General features: G+C 46.6%; 1 protein-coding gene across 1 annotated transcript; it reads right to left on the bottom strand.

Annotated features, from left to right (window-relative positions):
* Positions 1-27,910, bottom strand: SH3BGR (SH3 domain binding glutamate rich protein). Its single transcript, XM_045585253.1, has 7 exons — positions 27,713-27,910; positions 17,874-18,059; positions 10,153-10,233; positions 4,353-4,427; positions 3,461-3,553; positions 2,226-2,395; positions 1-451 (listed from the first exon to the last, which is right to left on the bottom strand). Exons 1-6 carry the CDS (start codon positions 27,755-27,757, stop codon positions 2,258-2,260), a joined length of 618 nt encoding a protein of 205 aa, XP_045441209.1. The 5' UTR covers positions 27,758-27,910; the 3' UTR covers positions 1-451; positions 2,226-2,257.

Genomic DNA, 27,910 nt, shown 5'->3' with positions numbered 1-27,910 from the left:
TCAAGATCTTTGCCATTCATCTTTATTTGTATGCTTGCTCTCCGGGAGGCACTACATTTCGAAAGCTCATTCTGAGACAGTAGCGTAAGGCCGTACAAAGAATTACTCTTGGCACAACACCGAGAGGAATTCCATATTTTGAAATCCTTTTTTTTTTTTTCAGGGTATTAGTAAGAAGGTCTACTCATGCAGAGCAAAACAAAAAGAAGAGAGAAAATTAAGCAAAGGCCCAAAGTGTCAGGCCCAGGAAGGTGTGCACGTGTTGTCTTGACAATGAACGTCTTGTCGATGTGGTAGGAAGAGGGATCCGGGAACCCCGAACCGTGTCAGAGAGTCCAGTTCCTCGGGGAGCCCCAGGGGTACGGAGAGGGGGGCTAGCGTCAGGCCACAGCGTGCGTTGAGTCTGGTTTGTGGGAAGACAGCTGAGGTGTTGCTTCGTGACTTGGCTTTTCTAAAAGAAAGGGGGGACGTTAAGGGACAGCTGTTAAAGGGAGACTGCGAATGTTTCCATGACCTTTATTATCTATCCTGCAAGGAAATATTTGCCTATTACCCCATAACCCTCCTTTGTTCCCAAGTGCAGATAAGAAATTATAATATATGCTGCCGAAACCGGTTTGGCTCAGAGGATAGAGCGTCGGCCTGCGGACTGAAAGGTCCCGGGTTCGATTCTGGTCAGGGGCATATACCTTGGTTGCGGGCACATCCCCAGTGGGGGGTGTGCAGGAGGCAGCTGATCAATGTTTCTCTCTCATCGATGTTCTATCCCTCTCCCTTCCTCTCTGTAAGAAATCAATAAAATATATTTAAATAAATAAATAAATAAATAAGTGATGAAACGTTCCTGATCCATTCATAAATTGTGATGGCTCCTCTCACAAGCTCTAAGGTTCCCTCACAATGGATTATGCTCCAAGCTTTTCCGTCAGCTTTTCGTGTGTAAGGGGAGGACCGGGCTATTCAAACTGGTCTCTGGCACACAGAGGGGAGTCATTAGCGGATATTTACAAAGCACCGGGGATTTCTCGTTTCTTCTACTGAGCCCTTTGTTACCCTTCCCTAGACAGGCTCTGAGCGTCATCAGAGAGCCTTCTGGGGACCTGCTGTCTGGTTAAGGGCTTCCTCCCTCCCTCTCCTTCCCTCGTGCCCCTGACATCAACAGCCCCAAATCTGTCTCACGTGTGTCAGTAGAGGCATAATATAGACATTAAGGAGACTTAAAAAATATAAGGAGACTTAATTTTCATGTAAATTTCAAAAAGAACTCTGCTTATGCGGGGGCAATGTTAAAATATATACACAGATAATAATTTAATTAAAAAATGTAAAAAAATAAAAAATAAAAGGCAAAAAAAAATTTTTAATAAAAATAACTCTGCTAGCACCAAAGCAAGCTGCCCCCTAAAATTTGGTTGCAGGGTCAAATAATAATTACACATTTACATGGGGGTTTGCTATATGATGTGTAAAACCAGATGTTTTCATAGCACTTAGATCTTTGGGTGTGTTCACACATTCCTTCTTATCTGTATAGCCCACAATATTTGAACATCTCCCCCATGTTCTTGTGCCCACTGTCATTAGATGCTGTCATTGTCTTGTGACTATATTTCTGTGACACTCACCAAACTGGGAAGCATCACAGAATTCTTTTTCGTGGCCAGTAAAGTTTAAAACTGCAAGGCAGCAAGTGCCCATGTCAAAGATGCCCGGAGGCGACGCCATGGTGTTCCTATGAGTGTTCTGGTTAATATTTATAAGCGAATACGTGATACCCGGCTCTTATCACTACATATCTCCCAGCCATATTTGTTTTCATGATCAGCAGCGGCCTTGTGGTTTTTTTCAAGTTACAGTGTATTGCCACCATCATGGGCCTCCCCTGGCATTCCCCTATAAGCAGGTAAGTGGTCAGTAGAGTCAGTAAGAGAAGCAGGTAACAGGACACTGCCTGTACCTTCGAGTACATGAAGGTCATGCAGAGAAAGAGGAGGAAATAAGAACAAAACAAACTCTTCCCCAAAGGATCGCTTCTTCCTGGAAGTCATCCTGACTTCCATGCCCGGTGCCCGAGCAGCAGGTCCGCAGCTCACCAGCCCTGTGGCTCCGGAGGGGCAGCCAGGCCTGGGGGCGAGGCCTCTGTCTGCACTAGAACCCACTCCCATCACACTGAGCGGAGCACAGAGCTACTCAATGAACAATGTCACCCAGGATGGTGAAGCTACCTGGAAACACTGAAGAAATAAGGCAGGAAGGCCTAAGTCTCCTCTCCTCCTTCTTCTCCTCCTTCTCCCCCTCCTTCTTCTCCTTCTGCTTCTCCTCCTGCTGCTTCTTCTTTCTCAGCTTCCTCTTCCTCTGCGTCCCCTTCTGCTCCCTCCTCCGTTACCTCGCCTGCCTGTTTTTAACAAAAACACCTGATTGTTGAGAGGCGGAGGTAAGGGTCAACACACAGTGTTGCTCTCCTAAAGGGGCTGGTCGAGAGCCTCAGGGTGGGAAGCCTGTGCTGGAGGGAAGGGGGCCAGGTGGTGCGTGGCCATGGGGGGAGGGGGACAGGTGTGGTGTGGGCTGCCGGGAGAGGCCTGGGAGGCAGCTGGCCTTGGGGCTGGGGATCAGAGCAGACCCGGTTCTCTGGGTCCTCGGGCTCCACAGAGGCCAGACTCGGAGCCCCTCAAGGACCTCAACCAACCTCCCCCCGAGGATGCACCCCTCCTCCTACTGGCTGTGGGGAAGCTGAGGGGGTGATTTACAGACCACAACCAGCCACGGTCTTCAGAGACTGTGGAGAGGATTGGGCTGGCAGAGAGCACACCCTAAAACCACGGACCTTGATGAGAACCACTCAGAAGCATGGAGAAGGCTCGTGCTCTCGGGATGCCCAGGTCTGCAGGACCCTCCCGAGAGAGTGCCCAGACGCTGGGGCCTTCTGCTTTCCTCCTTCACTCCCCGGGCACCATCCACATGCCCTGTTAGCCCCCCACGCCCCCTGGTGGTCCGGGACCCAGAAGTCCCCTCGGTGGGTCTGAAGCTGCAGCGCAGACCATCTTCAGTGGGAGTTCATGTCTTCTCAGTCCTCCCCGACCTGCCTCCCAAACGCTGCCCAGCCCGTCAGCAAGCAGCTGGCACCCATCTTGGCATCATGACCAAGGAAGAAGGCCCTTGTTTTATAGGGAACCCACCTGAGCTAACAACACCACAAACCACGCAAGTCCTGTGGAGACTGTCTCTCCCCCCAACCCCCCACCCAGACCTGGGTTCAGGTCCTTCCTCTGAGCCCCGTCCCCACCTCCACCACAGCAGTTAACATGAAGGTGAAAATCACCTGCTTCCTCCCTGGTGAGACTCCTGGCGCCTCACCTCCACCCTCAGTCTGTGCCAGGGCTCCCGGCCCCTGGGGGCGCTCACACATGCTCATGAGCAGAGCTGCGTCCAGTGAGACCGCCGTGCAAAGGCGAACACTCACCTTCTCCTCTTGGGGTTCGGCGGGGTTGCCCTCATCTTCCTTGTCCTCCTTTGGTGCCTCGTTTTCTCCACTTTCTCCAGCCTCCTCTGTTCCCTGGTCATAAAGGAAACCCCCCGTGTCACTAACCGGAGCCAAGCACCCAGGAACCCCAGGCCATACACGCTGTGGGTGTTGATCTGGACACAGAGCACTCACACAGGCCCACGGAGGCCTCCTGTCTGAGGCCACTTAGCTCCCAGACAACCATCTCCAACCTTCTCCACCTCCTCACTCACTACTAAACTTCTGCAGCATTCTATCTTTTTGCCAATCTGATTTTTTTTTAATAGGATAATTTTGATTCATTCACACCAGACAGCTATTGTGTTGGCTGCTGTCATTTTTTTAACTTGTCAATCTAAGGGAAAAGAGGGCAGTGCCCCTGACTGAATAGCCAGGTATTGCCGTTTTACATATTCGTGCAGCACACCAGTTCAAATCGCTGTTCAAATTGGGGACCTTCTGCTTTCCTCCTTCACTCCTCGGGCCTGCAAGATAGCCAGGAGTGAAGGAGGGTATAGGGTTGCCACCCATCGAAACTGCTGATGGGAGCTCTGGGTGAGATTCAACAGATCTGGTTCACCCCCATGTGAGGAGTCTCCATTTACCCACTGAAGGTCGAGGCAGTGTTAGTTTTCTGTTGCTCATGAGGAAAGAAGGCTTTATCATTTCAGAGATTCAAAAAAGCTTAGACATGTGGACAGACAGACACAGATAATGGAGGAATGGGAGGAAGGACGAGAGGATAGACCGATGAGAGAGAACGGACAGACAGATACAGAAAGATCAGGACCACACTGGCATTCTTAGGAGACTGGTCTGCGGGAAGAGGGTTCAAGAAACCAGCCCTCACCTCTGCAGGGCTCTGCGCCTCACCCATGACCTCGCCATTGGGCAGGGACAGCTCCTCCCCCGGCGGCTTTGTGACCTGCGTCAGACGGATAGAAAGTGAGTGAGAACTTCTCGGAGGACATAATCACTTGCATTTCAACATCATTTAACCCTTCCAGTTATTGTGTCTCCGTCCCTCATTTTATCTTTGCAACAGCACTAAGGCCTCCGTCAGTAGGACAGTCACTACCACTCACACCTTAGAGACAAGGAAATAAAGGCATGTAAACAAAGCAAACATATGTTTTGCCCATTTTTTTCTCAAGAGACAAGTGTTATTTCCAACCCCCTAGGAAGGCATTACGATAATGAAGATAGAAACCCAAACCAAATCCTGAAACCGAGGGAGGCGGGCCTGCAGGAGAGCCAGGAGGTCCCAGCCAATCCCGGGGAAGCAGGGGAGATGCAATCTAGGCAGGGACCTCCCCCCGGAGCCTGAGTCTGTGTCTTAGGGTGATGTTCTGGGGAAGGGGGGCTGGGAATCAGGCATCCTCACCCAGCAGCCCCACTGCTGCCCTGGGTGACGGGGAGGAAGAGAAGACTGCAGCGAGTGAGCAAGGATGTCACGGAGTCTGACCTTGACCTTTCCTTCCTGCTCAGATCCCCAGCAGTCCATACAGGCGTTACCCTGCATATCTCAGGGGTTGACCTGGGAGAGCCAGCAAAATAGCCACGGCCTCTGGAAGAAGAGGCAGGCAGCCTGGCACCAGGCACCAGGCACCAGGCACCGGGCACTGGGAACCGAGCGCTGTAGGACAACACAATCAGACTCTTGCTTGGGCTGCCATCCATGTGGAGCTCCCCTCTGCTGCTTTTCTGGGGAACCCCTCCCCCCTTCTGCTCCAGGCCCCTTGCCCAGGCAATGACTCCGGTGGAAGAGTACAGCTGACAGCATTCTGTAAATGCAATCCTCTGACACTGCCATGGCCCAACTCGTCTCTACCAGTTAGGGGGAGATCTCTACAGGCTTACCTGGACAGCTTCCACTGGCATCTAACAATATCCACCTGACTGCAAAATCATAAAGACACAGATCCTAGTGCTTCTTTGCCTGACATGTGACAATGATGGTACAGGTTAGCAACCATAACTTCAGTCTTTGCCTTGGTCATAACTTTACTTCCTTCATTTCGATCTAGCCAAAACTGATGTGTGACCAAAGGTTTCGAAACTCGTTTTCTGGTAGGATTAGTGTTCCTGTTGAAAGCAATTTTGAGCAATGGCAAAACTACTACAATATGGGCAGCGTGTTCTAGGACAGTGGGGATTCCTGTCATCTACATACGGCATACAGTTTTATTAATATACAGGTGACTTGGGCCAGGCCTACTAGATCTCATTATTGATAGTCTTTACATATCCCTACCACATATGGTAAGAATATGCTTAGCATTCATGGTATATTGCATGGTTCACATTCTTTGGCTATTTGCAGTATAGTATGTCTCTAGAAAATTAACATTTTCCTATATTCATCCATTTTTACAAATAAGATATAATTGTTGCTGTCTTTTTTTTTTAATAGCCTTTGTGATTACGTATGTAGATATTTTTCTAAAACTTTCTTGGATTAACTTTTTATTTTGTTTTGCATGCCACATTGGGGGGAAACCAATTTCTTCTCAGGTGCATTCGTCTTGCTATAATTCTCATCAAGCTTTTCGTATCTGAAAATTACTGCTAATAAGTTAACCACAGTCATTTTAGGTCTTTTGTCATCCATGGGTATATTCTTTAGCGTGTTTGAATTTGATGCTTTCCTAAAAGCTTCTGCAATGGGCTGCAGGCCAATATGGTTCCTCTTCTGTGTAGAATGACTGCTCAGAGCCCCACAGAAAAAGATTACATGCCACCGAAACCAGTTTAGCTCAGTGGATAGAGTGTCAGTCTGCAAACTGAAAGATCCCAGGTTCGATTTTGGTCAAGGGCATGTACCTTAGTTGCGGGCACATCCCTAGTAGGGGGTGTGCAGGAGGCAGCTGGTCGATGTTTCTTTCTCATCAATTTTTCTAGTTCTCTATCCCTCTCCCTTCCTCTCTGTAAAAAATCAATAAAATATATTTTTTTAAAAAAATTACATGCTATGTGCTGGGGGGCACAGGCTTCTGACGGCATCACTTACAGGACTTTGAGGCCAGACCAGTGGCTAAGTCCGGGTTTCCACAGCTGCAGTCAAGGGGCAGGCGGGTTCATAGACTCCTATCCCCACACCCAGCGGAGCAAGAATCAACTACACGGGACCGAATGAACTGATGAGGGATGATGGTTGTTTTGTTTGGAATGCTGTTGACATCACCTTCACGTTCTACATTCTGCATTTATAAGGAAGCCCTCTGTTCTTCCTCTTACACTTCTTATAAATCATAACAATGTAACAGACTCTGCTTTCATAAGTTGAAATGAAATGTTTGTACCTGTTACTCTCTCCACCTGACCCCTCCAGAATTTAAAAATTCTTATTGTGTCCTTTCACTAGGTATGGCGATACAGTTACATGCCTGGCTCAGTAAGAATCTGTGTTCCTTATTCCCAGGGCATCATTGGAGCCTGGTTATGCAACCAAGGCCTTGGCTGGAGTGTGGGATGAGGAATGGCGCTCGTTTAATCAAATGTGACCAGATGCTTGTAAAGAACCAGGGTGGACTTTATGGCAGCAAAGCGCCCTGACAAAGCCTCCTGGGAAAACTGGCCTGCCGCTTGGTCTCATCTAACCTGCCCCAGACCAGACACGTTGGCTAAAGCAGTAACGCTGCTGGTAGAAGCATACACTTCTACCCAACTGTCCAATGTCTATTTTTAGCCTTAGCACAAGATTAACTTCCTTGCTGACTTCTCCACAATGTTGTTTACTACAAAAGGACACTCTGACGATGGATGATTTACGGAGATGCTGTCATATTACCCCCATCAATCATCAGGGGTCTGTCTTCCCAAGGGAAACGTGGAGGACTCTCCCGTGTGCACACATAAACACCTGTGAGCACTGACAGCACCACGGCCCCGCCGGCTGTGCCACTAATTGGTGGACGAGACGAGCCTCGCGCTCCTCCTCCAGGGTCTCTCTGGGCGGGTTTCTCATTCCCTGGCCTTCCCCCTCTGCCACGCGGTGAGAGAGGATGGCATGCGATGTGACAGCGCCCGCCCTGGTGCGTGATGAGGTGCCGTCACATTGTGTGACTTTCTCTTTCCCCAAGAGGAAGAGAGGGAATGTTTTTAAATGGAATAAGACGAAACACATTCACATATTTTAGTAGCAGAAGCTGAAATACATTTACTTATTTTAGCACGGATACATCTTAAAACAATGTTGTTGTTGTTTTGAGCAAGTTGTAGAGCATTCCAAAAAATATGATACCAATTTGGCACTAAAAATACAGACGAACATATGTATTGCTGGTGGAGATAAACATATAGTTTATTAATAAATAGGTGTGGGGTTTTTTTTTAATTCATGGTATTGGTGGCTCCCAAGGAGGGAGGGGACCAGGGGTGGAGAGAGAAACAGTGTGACCTTGTGATTTCTCTGTAATGTCTGCCTCCCCCTCCAAATGAGCAGGTCTATCCTCTACAGCAGAGGGCCGGGCCAGGGCCCAGCACAAGCAATGAAGAAAAGGCGGATCCGAGCACCTCATTTAGGGCCTTCAAAATGAAAAAGAGGGCCCTAAAACCTCCCAGAAATGGGAACAAAAGCAAATAAATGGTCAGGAGACAGACTGGCATCAAGCCTCTGAGCGGCAGCGCTGGGACCAGAGAACACGGAGCGGCCGCGCCTTCTCCATTCCGAGCCAAACGACGTCCACCAGCATCCTGCCCCTGAGCAACCGCTGGAGAAAACGCTAACCAGCAGGAAAGGAGCAGAGCTGCGCCTTTTCCAATAATCCTTGTAGTAGTATTTGTCCTTCCCAACATACACACATCAGCTTGATAAGAAGACTAATTTTTAATATTCAGAACAGTCTTTTCATAAGGAAGTAAAACCACACATTGCGTTACAAAGGTGATAGACATTCAGCACGCCACATTCCTTCTCCGTAGTGCAATAAAATCAGAAACCAATTTTTAAAAAATATATTTTATTGATAATAGAGAGTTAGAAATATCAGTGAGAGAGAAACCTCCATCCGCTGCCTCCTGCACACCTCCTACAGCCAAACCAGTTAGGGCAGAAACCAATTTTTACAATCCAATCTGATGGCCCTAAAATCAAGGCGACTGAGCGTGCTCCCGGGTGGCTCAATGAGGCGGGGGCAGCGTGGTGCGGCAGGACACACAGTAAGTCCTGCCAGGGGGCAATCCACAGTCACATTTCAAGCCCATAATATGCCCAGGGTTCACCTTGGCCTGCCTTGCTGAAAGCACCACTGGGAATGTGCCCTGAAGAAACATTTGGAAGCCAAAGCCAGTTTTGCTCAGTGGATAGAGTGTCTGCCTGCGGACTGAAAGGTCCTGAGTTCGAGTCTGGTCAAGGGCATGTGCCTTGGTTGCGAGCACAACCCCAGTAGGAGGTGTGCAGGAGGCAGCTTGTCAATGTTTCTCTCTCGTCGATGTTTCTGACTATCTCTCTCCCTTCCTCTCTGTAAAAAATCAATAAAATATATTTAAAAATAAATAAATAAAAATATGTTTCTATAAAAAAAAAAAAAAAGAAAGAAAGAAAGAAACATTCAGAAGAAAGGGTGCTATTTTATGACAACAATCCCTGCAGGGTTCTGTATACTAAAAAATTCTGAGCAAGCAAATCTTCAAAAACAGCAGTGGAACCTGCATGTGACAACCTGAGAAGGCCTTAGTGCCAGGCCTCAGTGCCATCACCTGAGACTGCTGACATGTGAGAGCCGGCCTCTGAGGCAAGCCCATCTCTACACGGTCAGGTTTTGAGTGGTTTCTCCTCTGTGAGGACAGGTTTGGCTCTGTCATCACAAATCTCTTTAAAAATGAAGGTGGGTACAAACAAACAAATGAATTAAGAAAGAAAGGTCTTGTATCTACGGAGAGGCCTGTATGAGGTCTTGGTTAGAGGCAAGGAATGCAGTGGCCATTGCATAGGGTGAAGCCGGTAAACATCATAGAGGAATTCATGATATTAACTTTATTAGCATAATTCTTTATTTAATAGACATGATTACACCTCATCAAAGATGAAACAGCACCAGCGGGGAGAAAACTAATAAAATTTATCTTGATCTTGAATCCAGATCTTATTTTCCCCCTCTTTATTAGATTAAAAGAGCAGAGTTTACTTTATTTAACACGTTAAGCGTCCAGCCTGTTTTGTCTTCCAGACAGAAAGTATAGTGTCAGTCACCAGTGACTGGGCACTTAACGTGTTAAATAAAGAAAAATTAAAATAGTGGATGTATCATTAGAGAATTAACTAATATAAGAAGTTATATAAGAAGTCAATCCATAACAAAATTTCATAAACACAACCTGGGAACTCATATTTTTGCATATTTAATTAGAACACTTAAGACTATTGAATGCAATGATATTTCTTTTTTTAAGCATTGTAAATTTTCACTTATTATTTATTTTTATCATATAATAAAATATAATGAAGCAAAAACAAGAAAAGCACAGTTTTGGAACATGGGTTAGTAAAAAGCTTGCATTATCTTTATGCATAAGACTTCATCAGAATAAGGAGTGTATTAAAATCCTGTTGATTTAAATATCCTCATTTATTAAACAACCTTAGGTGCTGATCTCTAGTTTCATTCATTAGGACCTGTCCTGGGACCCCATAGGGTGTTCCAGCTTACCTTCGAGCCTGGAGGGGGAGCCAAACCAAGGAATGAATAGATAATATTCTCTTCTTTTGCAGAGAAGAAAGAGTCAAAATCCTTGAAACAAAGAAAAAGAATGCTTAACCATTGCACACCTATGAGCCAGGATTTTTACTTAAGTTGATCTCTTTTTTTATTTCCCATTAAGTTAGGAGCCAACACAAAATGTTATGCCCATTTGCTTGGCCAAAGATGACTAATCAAAAGTTAAGAACTTTAACTGTGAACTTGACATTTGTTTTTACACACTTTGTGCCTGTTACAGTGTAGTGAGAACTCACACACACACACACACACACACACACACACACAAGCACTCTTCATGCTCAGGAACTGCTAAGACTCAGCTATACACAGTAAAAGCTTCTCCAGGACTTTCACATCGTTGGCTGATTTCCTCACCACGTGGCCCCATGGATGGGAGCTGGCCAGCGGAGACTGAAACAGCACAGGATTTCTCTGCTGATATCAGAATAGCTTCTAAGGGCCCAGATTCCTCTCACACTTTCTGACAGCAGGAGCCACAGGATGATGGAGGGCTTAATGCAAAGATTGTTTTGGCAAAATGGGGACAACTGTGCTCTAAAACCATATAGTCGCCGAGCTGGCATGGCTCAGTGGTTGAGTGTCGGCCTGTGAACCCGGAGGTCATGGTTCGATTCCTGGTCAGGGCACATGCCCAGGTTGAGGGCTTGAACCCCAGTGGGAGGGGGGTGTGCAAGAAGCAGCCAATCAATGATTCTCTCTCATCACTGATGGTCCTCTCCCTCTCCCTTCCTCTCTGAAATTAATATAAACAAATCCTATCTAATAAAAGAGTAATATGCAAATTGACCATCACACCAAGACACAAGATGGCCGCCCCCATGTGGTCAAAGATCCTGCTCCCATGTGGACTCAAGATGGCCACCACAAGATGGCTACAGGGGAGGGCAGTTGTGGGAAGTTAGGGCACAAACCTCAGTTGCAGGCTTGATCCTGGCCCTGGTCAGGGCGTATGCAGCAACCAATCGATGTGTCTCTCTCACATCAATGTTTTTCTCTCCCCCTTCTTCCACTCTCTCTAAAAATCGATGGGGAAATATCCTCAGGTGAGGATTAACAACAACAAAAAAAGAAGCAAGTCAAAGAAGAATACACGCAATATGAGTCCATTTATATAAAGCTCAAAAATCGGCAAAACCGCCCTGGCAGGTTTGGCTCAGTGGATAGAGTGTCAACCTGCGGAGGGTCCTGGGTTCGATTCCAGTGAAGGGCATATGCCTTGGTTGCAGGCTCCTTCCCAGCCAGGGCCCTCATCCGGGTTCGTGCAGGAGGCAGCCAATCTATGTGTTTCTCTCACATCGATGTTTCTCTCTGTCTTGCCCTCTCTCTTCCACCCTCCTTAAAAAATCAATGGGAAAATATTCTCAGGTGAAGATTAACAAAAAAAATAAAATAAAAAATAGGCAAAACAGCCGAAACCAGTTTGGCTCAATGGATAGAGTGTTGGCTTGGGACTGAAAGGTCCCGGGTTCGATTCCGGTCAAGGGCATGTACCTTGGTTTCGGGCATATCCCCAGTAGGGAGTGTGCAAGAGGCAGCTGATGATTCTCTCTCATCGATGTTTCTAACTCTCTCTCTCCCTTCCTCACTGTACAAAATCAATAAAATATATTAAATATATACATATACATATATATATATATATATATATATATATATATATATATGTTTAAAAAAATAGGCAAAACAAAACAATGTATTCCTTAGGCACACACACACTTCAGATAAAGAAAGGAAATTATAAACACGCAGTTCACTGCATGCTGCCCCCGGTGCAGAGGGAGGAGCGCATGACGGGGAGAAGCACATGGGGCGTCTACATGTCTGTGCACATCAACCTCTAACACTGGGTGGTGCGCATGTGGTTATTCATCTGATTACTTACCTTTACACATGTTATTGTCATATGTCATATTTCATAATAATTTTAAAATATATATATTTTTTATTGATTTTAGAGAAGAAGTTGAGAGGGAGAGGGAGACAGAAACATCAATGATGAGAGAGAATCATTGATTGGCTGCTTCCTGCACACCCCACACTGGGGATGGAGGCCACAACCCGGGCATATGCCCCGACCAGGAATCAAACCACGATCTCTGGGTTCATAGGTCAGTGCCCAATCACTAAGCCACGCCAGCCAGGCTCATAATCATTTTTAATGACATAAAATGTAATGGCATCCACGTGTTGAAAAGTCCTCCCCCCACCTAACTGGGCTTCGTCCTGCCCTCCCTGGCAGCCCTGAGGACACGGCCCCTCTGCTGAATGGCCAAGGTGCCCCCTGGGTGTGCTGGGATCCGGACAGGCACCCTGCCCTCACCGGGGCGAAGACGCACAGGCTCCCATTTGGCAGCGACAGACACGTCAGCGGCTTCCTCTGGCCTCCTCTGGGCCTGGCTCCCCAGCGGGTGTCTCCTTTCCCAGCTGACAGCTGCCTGCCAGGCCCGGGATAACATCTCCATCCATGCTGCCCGAGCAGCGGGTCAGACCGTGGGCACCTCCCAGGCCCGGGCACTGCCCTGCCATGCAGCCCTCCCACAGCCCGGCACAGAGACCGGCCCTGAGCCCCCTCCACCTGCGGCCGCACCAGGTCTGGCCCCTCAGTGGCCATCGGAGACCCGCAGAGACCAGGCTTCACATTAAATAATAGAATTTGTCTCACAGTGCACATTTCGAGAGCAGAAAGATTCAGTGACGAACCACCCAGATTTGTGCCATTTTAAAACAGGCATGTCCTTCGGGTCCTTTGAGTTTTCTTCTGAAAATCTAAACCTACAGTACACATTATCATTTTCTTAAGAATTTTTTTTGAGGATCCAAGATGGCTGCGCTCAGGTGAACACCTAGCCGCAGCCACACACAACAATTTCAATAAAAAACAACTAAAATATAAAACGGACATTGCCCAGAACTACAGGAAGGTTGACTGACTGGAAATTCTACAGCGAGAAGCAAGGAGAAAACCAGAAGGAGGCGCGGAGGAGCTGGAAAAGCCAAGGTACGGAGACGCGGCGCGGAGAGGACGGAGCCGGAGAGGAGGGAGGCCGAGTGCCTGGCGGGTGTTCCCTAGCGGAAAGGAGAGAAAAGCTCCTACTGTGCTGGGCCCCCAACTGCTCTGAACCCGGTTCTGGGCCAGACCCCGGGGACTCAGGCTCTGCCATAGGGAGCCGGGCTGTAAGGCGGAACCCCGGGGAAGTGGCGAAAGGAGGTCCCGACGGTGCGCACATTGCGCGCAGAGAAGGGACAGTCGGCTGAGCCGCGGGATCTCCCTGACTGGAAGGAGACTGGGGCTCCAGACTGCTGTGAACGCCACCTCCTACTCCACTTCCAACTGAACTGAACCCCAATACCGGGCTCATTGGGGGAGAGGATAGACTGTTTGGCAGCAGGCGAAAATCGAGGGCACCTTTCTCTCAGAGGCGCCGGCAGTGAGCACTGAAGGACCCGCATAGGGCGGGGCTGACCGAAGCCAAAGCTGCAGGCTCCACCCTGAAACCCCGCCCCATCTGTAACTGCGAAATGCGACAACGAAATAGATCACAAACGAAAGAAATGGAGGACAAAAAGCGTCTGGATATAGAGTTCAAATCTACGCTTATAAGGTTTTTCAAGAATTTCCTAGAAAAGATGGATAAGACTTATGAGGATATGAAAAGAGATCAACTAGAATTAATAAGGAGTCATCAAGAAATGATAAAGGATCAACACGAAATGATAAGGGATCAACAAGAAATAAAGAATACATTGACTGAAGTGAAAAATATTATACAGAGTCCTAAAAACAGAATGGAAAATCGCAAGAATCAAGTCAAAGATTTGGAACATTAGGAGCCAGAAGACACTCCTCCACAGAAGCTAGAAGGCAAGAGAATCCAGAAAATTGAAGATAATGTAAGAAACCTCTGGGACAACTTCAAGTGAACCAACATCAGAATTATGGGGGTCCCAGAAGATGAGAGAGAGCAAGATGTGGAAAACATACTGAAAGAAATAGTGACAGAAAACTTCCCCCACCTGGGGAAAGAATTAGACTTACAAGTCCAGGAAGCGCACAGAACTCCAAACAAAAGGAATCCAAAAAAGACCACACCAAGACACATCATTATTAAAATTCCAAGAGCAAAAGACAAAGAGAGAATATTAAAAGAAGCAAGAGCAAAGAAGGTAGTTACCTATAAAGGAGCACCCATACGATTGTCAGCTGACTTCTCAACAGAAACCATGCAGGCCAGACAGAATGGCAAGAAATATTCAAGGTGATGAATAGTAAGAACCTACAGCCAAAGATAATCTATCCAGCAAAGCTATCACTCAGAATCGAAGGTCAGATAAAGAGCTTCACTAATTAAAAAAAGCTAAAGGAGCTCATCACCACCAAACCAGAATTATATGAATTGCTGAAGGGGGTTCTTTCAGAAGAGAAAGTAAACAAAGATAAAAATTATGAACAACAAATACGTAACTATCAACAAGTGAATTAAAAACCAAGGAAATTAAAAAAAATCTAATGAACAATAGTAACTGTTGAATATAATAGAATCAGAGGTATGGAAGGGGAGTGAATTGACGATTCTTGGGGAAAAAGGGAGAGGGGGGGCATGGGAATAGACTGAACATAAACTGTGCACCTATGGATGAGGACAATGGGGAGTGGGGAAAGGGCAGAGGGTGGGGTGGGAACCTGGTGGAGGAGAGCAATGGTGGGGGGGAAAAAGGAACATTTGTAATAATATGAACAATAAAAACTTATTTTAAAAAAATTAAAAAAAAATAAAATAAATAAAGAATTTTTTTTATGAAAATAGGGTGGGGCTTTTTTTAGTATATTTTATATATTTTTTACAGAGAGGAAGGGAGAGGGATAGACAGAAACATCGATGAGAGAGAAACATGGATCAGCTGCCTCCTGCACACCCCCTACTGGGAATGTGCCTGCAACCAAGGTACATGCTCTTGCCCGGAATCAAACATGGGACCCTTGAGTCCACAGGCCAACGCTCTATCCACTGAGCCAAACCGGTTAGGGCTACATTATCATTTTTACCTACTCTGGACACAAAGCCCGCTGCCTCAGGAATGTACCTGTATAGGTTTCAGAGGGAAAGGAAGAGGGAGAGAGAGAGCGAAACATCAATGATGAGAGAGAATCATTGATCGGCTACCCACAGGCTGCAGGAAAACCAATTTAGCAAAAACACTAGTAAGATAAGCTGCTAATTTTTCTGTGAAGGCAGAACGTGCTGAAAAAAAAAATTATTTTAAAACACAGAATAATTTGAATGCTCATCTGATTAGACCCATATTTGTAAGAGGAAAATACATTTGTAAAATATAAGGGTGTTTTGTTTTGTTTTTTCTTATTTGAAACACCCTTTCTTTCTCCTCCACAACTAAAAAAAAAAAAAATTATTAGTGCTAGATCACAACAAAACAGGATGAGACAGGCCTTTAAGGTTTTATTTATAGCAGAAAATCCTCAGAACTTTTACTCCACCCTGCCTTGGCAAGCAGTCCACCATGGGCAACAGGTAAACGGGTCGGTGCGGACGTGTCCCAGTAACACCGGACTGAAGTGTTAGCTGCAGGCCTTGGCCCTCCAGCTACATCCTTTAGATGAGAAATAAATAACAGAGAAGCTGGCCTAAAGCACCAGCCGTTCTGTGCAGGAGAAAGAGAACACGTGAGCTAAGGTTCCCTCACCCCGTTCCAGCCGAGGAGCAGCGCACACTGATCAGTTCCTTGGTTCCCAGAGCCCTGATCGCTGCATCTGACCAGTGCCCAGCAGGCCCTGACCCGTGTGGCTCGGTTGGGTGAGTGTCATCCTGTACACTGAAAGGTGGCAGGTTTGATTCCTGGTCCGGGCACATATGTATTGTAGTTGTACCATTTGATATCTCCTCCCCGACCCCCTCGTTTCCTATATTTTTTAGAAAGAACAGTGACTGCCCTAACTGGTTTGGCTCAGTGGATAGAGCATCAGCCTACAGACTAAAAGGTCCCAGGTTCGATTCCGGTCAAGAGCATGTACCTTGGTTGCAGGCACATCCCCAGTAGGGGGTGTGCAGGAGGCAGCTGATCGATATTTCTCTCTCATTGATGTTTCTAACTCTCTATCCCCCTCCCTTCCTCTCTGTAAAAAAAAAGAAAAAAAAGAAAGAATAATATTAAAAATAAAATGTTTAGTATTTTAAAAATAAAATCCTATATAATAAAAGGCTAATATGCAAATCGACCAAATGGTGGAATGACTGGTCGCTATAATGTGCACTGACCACCAGGGGGCAGACACTCAACACAGGAGCTGCCCATTGGTGGTCAGTGCTCTCCCAAAGGAGGAGTGCTGCTCAGCCAGAGTTGGTGAGTGCAGCAGCCGTGGTGGGAGCTCCCAAGGGCTCCTGGACTGTGAAAGGGCACAGGTCAGGCTGAGGGACACCCTCCTCAGTGCACAAATTTTGTGCACCGGGCCTCTAGTAAAAAAATAAAAGAACAATGACCTTAGATGACCCCTAAAATAACTTCCAATTCTCAGATCCTAAAGTCCTTTGAGGGTTTTTTTGTGTTTTTTGTTTTTTTTTTAATTTTTTTTAAATATATTTTATTGATTTTTTTACAGAGAGGAAGAGAGATAGATAGAGAGCTAGAAACGTCGATGAGAGAGAAACATCGACCAGCTGCCTCTTGCACGCCCCCTACCGGGGATGTGCCCACAACCAACGTACATGCCCTTGACCGGAATCGAACCCGGGACCTTTCAGTCCGCAGACCGACGCTCTACCGCTGAGCCAAACCGGTTTCAGAAGTCCTCTGAGTTTTTAAATTTGTCTTTTCAACAATTCGATTTACTAAATAGAATCTGTAAATTCCAAAGAAAAAGTGATTTTATAGCAAAATGAACCATTAAATATAGAAAAAAAAATGCTGTTGTTATCAGAATGTCCAGTACAGTTTTTAAACTACTTAGACACATTTACACGATTTTTTTTTTGATTTTTTTTTTGCATCCATAGGAAGACCTGGCTTCTGCAAATCACTCCTTATGCAAGTGAAAACTTACCCAGTGTTTTTGTGGGTGCATATACGTGTCCACTGCCAGGGGAACGAGAACTCCTCGCCAACTGAAGGCTCATTTTGTTTGAACAACTGACCTCAATTCTTCAAAATGAAATAAGGGACCTAAAATAATCCCAAGAACTTCTGAATCATCCTTCTGTTGTTTCCATCATCTTGTAAATCTTAAATGCTGCTTAGTCACCATGGCTCTACCATCCAGGCATTGGATGGTAGAAATAGGTCATGAGCCGAAACCGGTTTGGCTCAGTGGATAGAGTGTCGGCCTGCGGACTGGAAGGTCTCAGGTTCGATTCTGGTTAAGGGCATGTACCTTGATTGCAGGCACATCCCCAGTGGGGGATGTGCAAGAGGCAGCTGACCGATGATTCTTTCTCATCGATGTTTCTAACTCTCTATCCCTCTCTCTTCCTCTCTGTAAAAAAAATCAATAAAATATATTTTTTTTAAAAAGAAGAAAGAAATAGGTCATAACCTGAAAGTTGTGAACATCTCCAAATGCTGCCTCAAAAGTAATCTGCTTTAAACAGTTTCTGAGAAACACAGATACGGAAGAATTTTCCAAGAAACCCCTCACTCACCCCACAATACTGCTCTTCGTTGAAGATCTGGGGGGGCAAAGGGATCCCATTCTGAGGTTTTTTCTCTCCGGGGACGTTCTCTCTCATCCACTTCCGGTTGTCTTCATCTCCAGCTATATCTAATTCCTTAAAGTCGATTTTATTCGCTTCCAGAAAGCCCACCACTTCTTGCTGTTTTTTCCTAATCTGATCAAAGGAGAGACAGGTAACGATTAGACTCGTTTTTTTAAATGCTTTGTTTATATTTACATAAATTAAATCCTTTCTCCAACTACACCATACAACACAAATAATTTCACAAAGTATTTAAACAACAACAACAACAAATAATAGAACCACGCCTCTTCATTATAAAGGGTAAACGGAGTGATTACATAAATTCTGAAATGTTAATCTCACCAATGTTTAAAATATTTTTATTGATTTTTTTACAGAGAGGAATAGAGAGAGATAGAGAGTTAGAAACAACTGTGAAAGGTAAACATCTATCAGCTGCCTCCTGCATATCTCCTATTGGGAATGTGCCTGCAACCAATGTACATGCCCTTGACCGGAATCGAACCTGGGACCTTTCAGTCCGCAGGCCGAGGCTCTATCCACTGAGCCAAACCAGTTAGGGCTAATCTCACCAATGTTTAAATCATGGTATAGCCAACCCAATAAGAACAGACATGCTTTGATCATGGCTTCTGTGTGAAATCTTCTTTGTTAAGCTTTAATGCCAAAAAATAAATAAGAATGGGTTATGAAGAAACATGATGATTGAGAGAAGAGAAAAAAGTGAGTTCACTATGAAACTCAAAAACCAAGTTTGCCCACACTAAGACGCACTTAGTCACAGTTATGAAATAGGAACACGAGTCACGTTCTTATTCACAAAAGTAGCTCTCCCAGTACAGGACACGGAGAGCCCACGGGGAGATGTGGGGGAAGGACAGGGGAAAGGGGAAAAGCTGGTGGGTGGTTTTGCTGGGGTTCAGGAGGAACACAGTGCAACATCCTGTTCTCCCAGGGATTTCTCCCTTCCTGCTCGCTCCGCCTCTGACAGCCACACCTGGGAGAGAAGGCCACAGCGCCTTCCTCAGCCCCTGGTTCACGCCAATCACTTCCGATGGAGGTGACCATCCTTAAAGCTTAGAACTCCTTTCCAGAAACAGTTACAGTTTTCTCTCTTCAGCCAAAGAACTCACGCCCAGAAATGTGGGATGCCCTCTCGAATAATCCCTGGTGAATGAGTTACAGCAGACTCTGGCCCACAGACTTGAACAACCTCAGTCACACTTACTCAGTGACTCTCTCCTCTGCGCAAGACTGTGCCCAGCTCTCCATCTGCACAGACTCAGATGAAATTCTAGTTCACTGGCCCAGGTGGGATAGCTCAGTTGAGCACTGACCTATGGACCAGGAGATCATGGTTCAATTCCTGGTCAGGGCACACACCCGCGTTTCGGCTCGATCCCCAGTGTGGGGCATGCAGGAGGTAGCCGATCAATGATTCTCTCTCATCATTGATGTTTCTCTCTCCCCCTCTCCCTTCCTCTCTGAAATCAATAAAAATATTGTAAGTAGATTCATACGCTGTTTATTTAAGGTAAAAAAAAAAATGTAAAGAACTCATTTGCACAAACTAGATTCAGAACAAGCTAAAGAAAATAGAGGCAAAATATGCCCAATTTTTAAAACTAAGATTAAAATTTTAAATAAGTATTTTTTACACAAAAATATCCAATATCTTAATTTTTAAAAAGAACAATTTTTAAGCCCTCTGAATATTGCTTAGTGATGAAATCCAGTCATTAAAACGGTCTATAGGGCATGAGGTCCCTGGTTGTGTTCCTAGAACTTATTGATCAGCAGAGTAGACTTTGAGAATTCCAAACAAGAGCTGTGAAAGCACATGCCCTTGTCAAACCCTCTTTTGGCAAATCCAATTCCTTTCATAGAGATTAGTATGCAAAAAAATGATTTTATTCATTTTGGCAAAAGTGTATGATTCTATCAAGGACATGAGTATTCTAGTAGAGTGCTATTTCTTTCTTTTTTTAAACCCTCACCCAAGATATGTTCTTATTTATCGTTAGAGAGAGAGAGAGAGAGAGAGAGAGAGAGAGAGAGAAACATTGATGTGAGAGAGAAACATTGATCAGTTGCCTCCCACACCCACCCTGACCTGGGATCGAACCCACAACCTCGGTATGTGCCTTGATGGAAAATCAAACTCACTCCAACCCACAGAGCCACCCAGCCAGAGCCAGAGTATTAGTACCTCTTAGTTAGAGGAAAGTAAGGCACGTAGGAATGCTTAAACCCCGGAATCAAATCATCACCAAAAAACAAACTCTGTACAATTTGGTTTTGGTGGTGATTTGATTGTACATGTTATATTAATTATAAATATAAAATTAATATTAAATAATTTAAAATTTTAACATGAAGAAAATTATATATAAATTACATATACACATATATAAATGGTAATCACACATTTGCTTTTTAATTAATGTTTGTACCATCAACCTAACAAAGATATTACGAATAAAAGCACTAAATCAGTAAATTAAAGGTGACTGAAACCAGTTTGGCTCAGTGAATAGAGCGTCGGCTTGTGGACTGAAGGGTCCCAGGTTCGATTCTGGTCAAGGGCATGTACCTCTGTTGCAGGCACATCCCTAGTGGAGGGTGTGCAGGAAACAGCTGATCGATGTTTCTCTCTCATTGATGTTTCTAACTCTCTCTCCCTCTCCCTTGCTCTCTGTAAAAAATCAATAATATATTTTTTATTTTTTTTATTTTTTTTAAATCAATCTTTATTGTTCATATTGTTACAATAATATATTTTTTAAATCAATTAATTAATTACAGGCAGCTATTAACCAGCATATAACACTGAATGAGTAAGATTTGTGCCACGATATCTATTTCAGTTTGGGACAAGCGTGGGCAAAAGATAAAAATAAAAGTCACACAGGAAGCTGTGGAGTGATGGAACTTTCCGGGAGCTTCTGGCCTACCCACTCCAGCACCTTCCTTAGGGGGACCTTCGTTGCTTCCCCCTCCCTCTTCCCCCGGGGCTGCGCTGGGGGAGCCTGCCCTCTGTCCTCCCCCAGGAAATCCCGAGTCCACAGCCGCCGGCCGGGTTTCTGAATATTACAAAATCCCTTCCGACCTAATGACAGGCTGTTGGACTAAATTACTGCCTTAATGGATTGTGTTTTCTCCGCATGCTTTCCAACCTGATCATGATTACTCCTGCCGCTGTAGAAACGGCTTATTCCCGTAGGTATTGTCACAGATAACCTGCTGTTTGAAGAGGGGAGGTGTCTTCATTTAGGCAGATTTACCTTTATTTATTAATGTTCAGAAGACAGCCTCCTTTATTCTGTCCAAACCCATCCTGCTTCCTTCTCAGACACCTGCCAGGAGTCCAATCAGCCTGGCCAAGGCTCCCATATCATTGCCATCTGTTATTTGTTTGTTTGTTTGTTTGTTTTTAAATATATTTTATTGATTTTTTACAAAGAGGAAGGGAGAGGGATAGAGAGTTAGAAACATCGATGAGAGAGAATCATATATCAGCTGCCCCTAGTACACCCCCTACTGGGGATGTGCCTATAACCAAGGTACATGCCCTTGACCAGAATTGAACCTGGGACCTTTCAGTCCGCAGGCCGATGCTCTACCCACGGAGCCAAACCGGTTAGGACATATTGCCATCTGTTAATGATCCCTCAGGACTTGCAGCTGCATGAAAAAGAGATCTCACTTGATTACATGACTAATAGATGGGAAACATTTCCTGAAGTCCCGACATGTTTCTTCTGCGAGGAAGTCAGAGGTGGAGGAAACGCGAGGGAAGGTCTGTTTGCTGTTATTTCTTGCAAGACACGCAATTGCATCTCTGGGGAGTGAACTGACTGCTGGGTGCATAGCACTGAGTTCCATGCTGTTTCTCTGTCCCCCACTCAAAGAAAGAGGAGAAACTAACTGTGCCCCTCTGCCCTTCCCTAGCACCAGAAACTTACTCTGGGCCAAAAGCACAGCATCTGTCGTGGGAGCCCTTGACCTTGAGTTCGGCCAGGGCTGGAGACGGCCTTAGGAAGAGGCGGGAAGAGGGGAGAGGGCGGTAGGGAGCACGTGAGCTCGCTCACCTGGCTGGTGCGGTGGCCTTCGCCCACACCCAATGCCCACCCTGATGCCCACCCTGAGCTTGGGGACTCCCCTGCAGCCCTCCCCTTGATGGGTCTCTGTTCAAGAAGGCCCCCTGGTCCTAACCGGTGTGGCTCAGTGGATAGAGCATCGGCCTGCAGACTGGAGGGTCCCAGGTTCGATTCCGGTCAAGGGCATGTACCTTGGTTGCGGGCACATCCCCAGTAGGGGGCGTGCAGGAGGCAGCTGATGGATGTTTCTCTCTCATCGATGTTTCTAGCTCTCTATCCCTTTCCCTTCCTCTCTGTAAAAAAAAAAAAAAAAATATATATATATATATATATATATATATATATATATATATATATATTTAAAAATAAAATGAAATTTACCAAAAAAAGAAAGAAAGAAAGAAGCCCCTGGACCCTCCGTCAGAGTGAAGCTCCTCTCCACGGGGTCTCCTGAGCTGACCTCCAGGGGACGAGGCCTCCATTCCATGGTTCCTCCCTTCCTGGCTGCAGGGGGAGGGGCCCCCACAGCACCCAGCAGCACTCCCCAGACACACAACCCTCCCTCGCCCCCCCAGGGTGCCAGGCCAATGGCGGCCCCATGGAGGTGGGCCCCTCCTGAGGATCAGGGGGCCTGGGGCCTGTGCCATTGGAGCCTCAGGGACCTCAGCGCTGGCCCTGTCACATGTGCTCAGACAGAAGTGTGCTCTCTGCCCTGGAGTCACCCGGCCGCCGGGCACACTGACGCGGGAGGGCTCTCGGGTCACCGCCCGCTCTGTCTTGTACAGTCAGGAGCCCTTCCAACGAGGGCCTGAGGGCCTGCTCAGCAGCCGGCACAGCGCACTGAGTGTGCCATCCTGGCCCAGGGGTGCTGTCTGAGCAAGCGGAGCGCCCTCCTCAGGGTGCTGGTGAGAGCCAGGAGGATCGTGGCAAAGCATTTGTGCCACCCGCTGCGAGGCTGCTCCGCCACACCCAGCAGCACGCGTACCGGTTACCTGTCTCCATCACCAGCCAGGTAACCCCTCTGATCACCTTTTCATTTTGTTTTTTCATATATTTTTATTGATTTCAGAGAGGAAGGGGGCCGGGGGAGAGAAAGAGAGAAACACCAATGATGAGAGAGAATCATGGATCGGCTGCCTCCTGCACGCCCCCCACTGGGGAATGGAGCCTGAAAGCCAGGCATGTGCCCTGACCAGGAATCAAACCGTGACCTCCTGGTTCATAGGTCAATGTTCAACCACTGAGCCACACCAGCCGGACTGATGGCCATCTTAAAATGACAAAGCTGAGGCGGCAGCGAATTAAAGAAGTTTCCAAGGCTTCCACCCAGAGCCATGTACAGTATTATAATTCCCGAGCCATGTTTCCCACGGATCTCACACTTACTCAGGGCCGGAGGAAGGCCTGAGGAACCCAGGAGTCTGTCCCAAGACTGTGGGTGCAGGGCTGTGACACGGCAATCAGGAGGACCGTCCTCTGTCCCTCTGTCCCCCCTGCCCGCGGTGGCGGCGGCTTTCAGGGAGAGAGGAGAGTCTCCCAGGCGGATAGGCCTCTCCCGCCCCCAGGGTCTTTGGCCCCAAGCTCGCCGTAAAAACCTGCAACCTCACTTCCATGTCAGCTACTAAAACAGCCTCAGCCCTGGCTGGTTTGGCCCAGGTTCGAGCCAGGCAAGGGCACGTACCGCAGTTGAGGGTCAGGGGCATGTGCAGGAGGCAGCCAAGGTTTCTCTCTCACATTGATGTTTCTCTCTCTCCCCCTCCACTTACTCAGAAAAAGCAATGGAGCTCTAACCTGTTTTGCTCAGTGGATAGAGCGTCGGCCTGCAGACTCAAGGGTCCCAGGTTCGATTCCAGTCAAGGGCATGTACATTGGTTGTAAGCACATCCTCAATAGGGGGTGTGCAGAAGGCAGCTCATCGATGCTTCTCTCTCATCGATATTTCTAACTCTCTATCCCTCTCCCTTCTTCTCTGTAAAAAATCAATAAAATATATATTTTTTTAAAAAATTTTTAAAAAGCAATGGAAAAAATAAGCTCCGGTGAGGATAAACAAAACAACCAAATAGCCAAGAGTGATAATGCCCAGGGTACACGTGTGATCCCTCAGAAAGAAGTTTTGTTTTTTCGTTTTTCATTTCTGTCATTCATGTAACAGAAGCTTTGCTGCCCTGTTGACGAGGTCCCAGGCAAGGGTTCGCTTTGGAAGCACACGGGCTAACGCAGAAGGAAGAAAGGGTGACAGGCCAGCCCCATGCACTGCCCAAGCCCTGCGGCTCTCCTGAAAGAAGCTTCTAGTGAAACGCCCCACCAGAAAAATCAATAGCACTGACCCACAGCAATAATCACGTCTCCTGCCCCAGGATCAGACAGAAATTCTTCCTTTATGTGGCTTAAAAATGTATATGGCTTTTCAGTCTTCTGAAAATAATCATCATAAACGCAGATCTGCTTGTGTTAACTAATAATTAGAACAACTACTATACTGTTCATATTAGCAATTGCAATAACTACAAGATAATATAACTGTTCTAGCACTAACTAGCCAGAACTAAGAATTATGACAGTAACTAACGATTATAATACTTATTAAGCACCAACACCACGCCAGGCACCAGGCAGGTTATTTCTAAATCCTCGCCACCCGGCGGGTGAGTGCTCGGTGGGTCCTCGTGTTACAGGTAAGGAAACCAAGGCTTTGCAAGGTGAAGTCCCCTTCCCAAGGTCACGCGGTTCCAAGTGGCACCAAAACATTTGCTCAGGGAACAAGAATTAATCTGGCTTACAGACCCTTATCCCCCACCCCAACTTTGCAGGGGCCTGAAACTTCACCCTTCTGAGGGAGGTCTCCTGCTCCCATGGCTGCTTCGCTCCCATGCACAGCTCTAATCGGGACCCAGGTAACAGACAGAGAATGGGCCAACCGTAGCTGTCCTCTCACTGCAACAAGACTTGTTTGAGATGTCTTGTACCCATGGTGAGGGGAAGCGGGCTTTTGATATCCAAATCCAGTCTAGTACCAGAAAAGCTCAGGGCCTACTCAAGAAGGCAAATAATCCTTTCCACTAATATACACAGGGTAAAATAAGATGGTTGTTAGAGTGCTGATTTTGACAGTAGAATAGTAGTCAAGTTTTTAGCGTAATTTAAATTGGCTAATTGAAATAAGTGAATATTATAGAAAAATGTATTGTAATGTACAAAAAGCTGTTCCTAAAGTATTAACAAAAATATTTATTGGCAGTTCATCTTATGATAAAATTGTGTAACATGTAATGAACCTAAAGCAGTCATATTTTAGCGCAAAAAAATTAAAATGTAAAAGCTATCAAGACTACATTATAAAATTTCCAAAAGCCTCCTAATATTTAAGTAAAAAAAGGGGGCGGTGATAATAAAAGAATATCATGTAAGGAAAAATATCCTGTAAGTAAATTACATCTAGAATATTTGTACTTTAGAAAATTAACTTTCATTTGTAATGCTAACAGCAAGACACCCATGAAAAACACACGTGGTGTCAAAACAAACCAGAGGAAAATCATTTGGGCAAAATATAAAAAAGGATCCCAGGTCAAATTTATAGAAAATATTCCTTTATTAACTTTTGGTTGGGGATATGTTTATATATTTTCAGAAAACAACTCTAGGACTATATGGATTCCTGCAACAGAGGAATTGACAGGACTGCTCCAGCCATGAAGACTGAAGAGAAACAGTCCAGACATGAAGACGCTGACAGTGCCTTGCCATACTGGCAGACAGCAGCTGTGCGTCGCTGGAGGATGCCCAGGACCAAACCAGAGATGATTGGACCTGCAACACCACCGTTTGTCCACCACCCAGAACTGAAATATCGTTGCTGCCATCTACACATAAGGAACTGTTTGACATTGAAATAAGGACTCAAAAGAACTGTTGGCCCAGAAAGAAACTCACTACAGACTGATTCATTTGCCTCTCAGCATAATCATTACAGCTGGTCTCATTTTCGGTTCTTACAAGTGTATTTCTTGTATTACATGATCTCACGCATCTGGGGGAAATAATGAACAACATAAACTGATGAACAAAAACAGACCCGGAAATATGGAAGCATCGATCAGACTCTCAAACCTCAGAGGGAAAGTAGGGGAGGGTGGGGAAAAGGGAGAGAGATCAACCAAAGACTTATATGCATGCATATAAGCCTAACCAGTGGTCATAGACAACAAGGGGATGGGGGCATAGTTGGGGAGGGGTTTGGGGTGGGAATGGGTGGATGAGGACAATTATGTGATACCATAATCAATAAAAATTTAATTAATTAATTAATTAATTAACCTGGCTTTTCCAAGATCCTGGAAAGAACAATACCCCTCCAGGCCCTCCGCGGCTAACTAAATCAAGCTCAAACTTCAGGCATATAGGCTATCAAATAACCCGAAAAACCCCACAAATGTATTCGCTGTCTCTGGAAAGATGGCCTGGTCTACACGCTATGAGAAGGCTGACAGGTCAGGGATAACGGGTCCAGCAGTGAATATCCGGAGCACGCTCAAAGCCCACGAAGACCCTTCTCCTCCAAAACCCGTTCTACCCAAATAACCCAACAACACGTGCTCACGGCAGGTCAGCAAAGAGTTTCTGAGGTCATCCACAGCCCCGGGAGGTTTTGCAGTTTTTACATCTGGAATGTCTCCTCTTTTTTTCTGTTAAAGATGTTCTAGAACTCACTAGCCACTTGCTGACCAGTCGGGCTCAGAGCAGATACCCTTCCTCTTGTTCTCGGCTCGCCTTCTCTGGGCACGGTGAACGAGGGGTGGTGGCATCTGCCAGCGGCTCACCGGGGGTATGTCCCTGGCTGTGTGAGCCTGAAACCCTAGCCGCCACCCAGATGTCCAGGACCCAGTTCTACAAGGAAACACCCTCCCGCTGGTCTCCAGCTCTCAGGATCAACCCAACCCCTTTCTCTCCAGAGCCTCCCAGACTTCTGCTAAAACCTGGTGGAAATGGCAGTGTCGAAGCCAGAGTCACCATCCACTCCCCCCTTTCTGAAGGCAGGTCTCTCCTGCCCAGAAGGAAGGTGGGAATGGGACAGACCGCGGTCCGGAGGCGATCAGACAAAGCAATGTAAGGAGGCCAGCTCAGAGGGCCTGTTTTGGGTCTGCGTGGATCCCCAGAGCGGTTAAAACTGGGGCCTCAGCGACGTCTGCTCTTGTCACTGTGACATCATCTTCCTCAAATAAGAGCATTACACAGCTAACGGTACACTTTCCCCATGGTCTCTGTGCCCACACGTAGGTGCATCCAGAGTCCTTTAGGAATCTGGTTCTCCCAGCTCCAAATACCGTTACACAACGTGTCTTTTTTCTTTTGGGCAACTTGTACCGATCTCGCAGGCCGAGCGGCAAAAACACTCCACACCAAAACAAAAACAAGCACGTAGAAACCTTTGGTTCTGAAATATTCCGTAATGTATGCGGGACACAGATCGCCTGTTAAACATCCTGGAACCGAGCACGCCCCCTTCCTCCTGTCTCTGCTCACACCCAGCTCCCACACTTCGCACACTTCTGCAACACGAGGGCGGGAAGCAGGGCACGTGGTGGGGTCCCCGCCCCCCCTCCCCAAGCCGGGCTCACCACCCCGCACCCCGCAACTCAGAGCCCGCGCCTTCCCCGGGGAATCCCCTCCCACACCTACCGCTATGGACCCAGACGATGTGGCCACAAACACTTTGATGACCATTTTGACAGCCGGAAAGGGGACTCCCCCCAGCACAAGCCAGGACGGAGCGGGGCGCTAGACAAACGGAGAGGCTCAGCCAGCCGCACCGCAGCGGCGCCGGGCGGGCGCTGCCCTCGCTCCCTGCGCTCCCTCCGCGCCCCGCGCCCCGCCCGG

Source organism: Pipistrellus kuhlii, unplaced genomic scaffold (genome assembly GCF_014108245.1).
Source record: "Pipistrellus kuhlii isolate mPipKuh1 unplaced genomic scaffold, mPipKuh1.p scaffold_m20_p_2, whole genome shotgun sequence".
In the NCBI taxonomy this organism is placed as follows: domain Eukaryota; kingdom Metazoa; phylum Chordata; class Mammalia; order Chiroptera; family Vespertilionidae; genus Pipistrellus; species Pipistrellus kuhlii.
This window is presented reverse-complemented; position numbering and strand designations above follow the sequence as displayed.

Coding starts and splice junctions, on each gene's coding strand:
- SH3BGR (XM_045585253.1), bottom strand. CDS start 27,757: ATGGTCATCAAAGTGTTTGTGGCCACATCGTCTGGGTCCATAGCG. Junction 18,060..27,712: donor CATCGTCTGGGTCCATAGCG/GTAGGTGTGGGA, acceptor TCCTTTGATCAG/ATTAGGAAAAAACAGCAAGA. Junction 2,396..3,460: donor CCGAACCCCAAGAGGAGAAG/GTGAGTGTTCGC, acceptor TGTTAAAAACAG/GCAGGCGAGGTAACGGAGGA.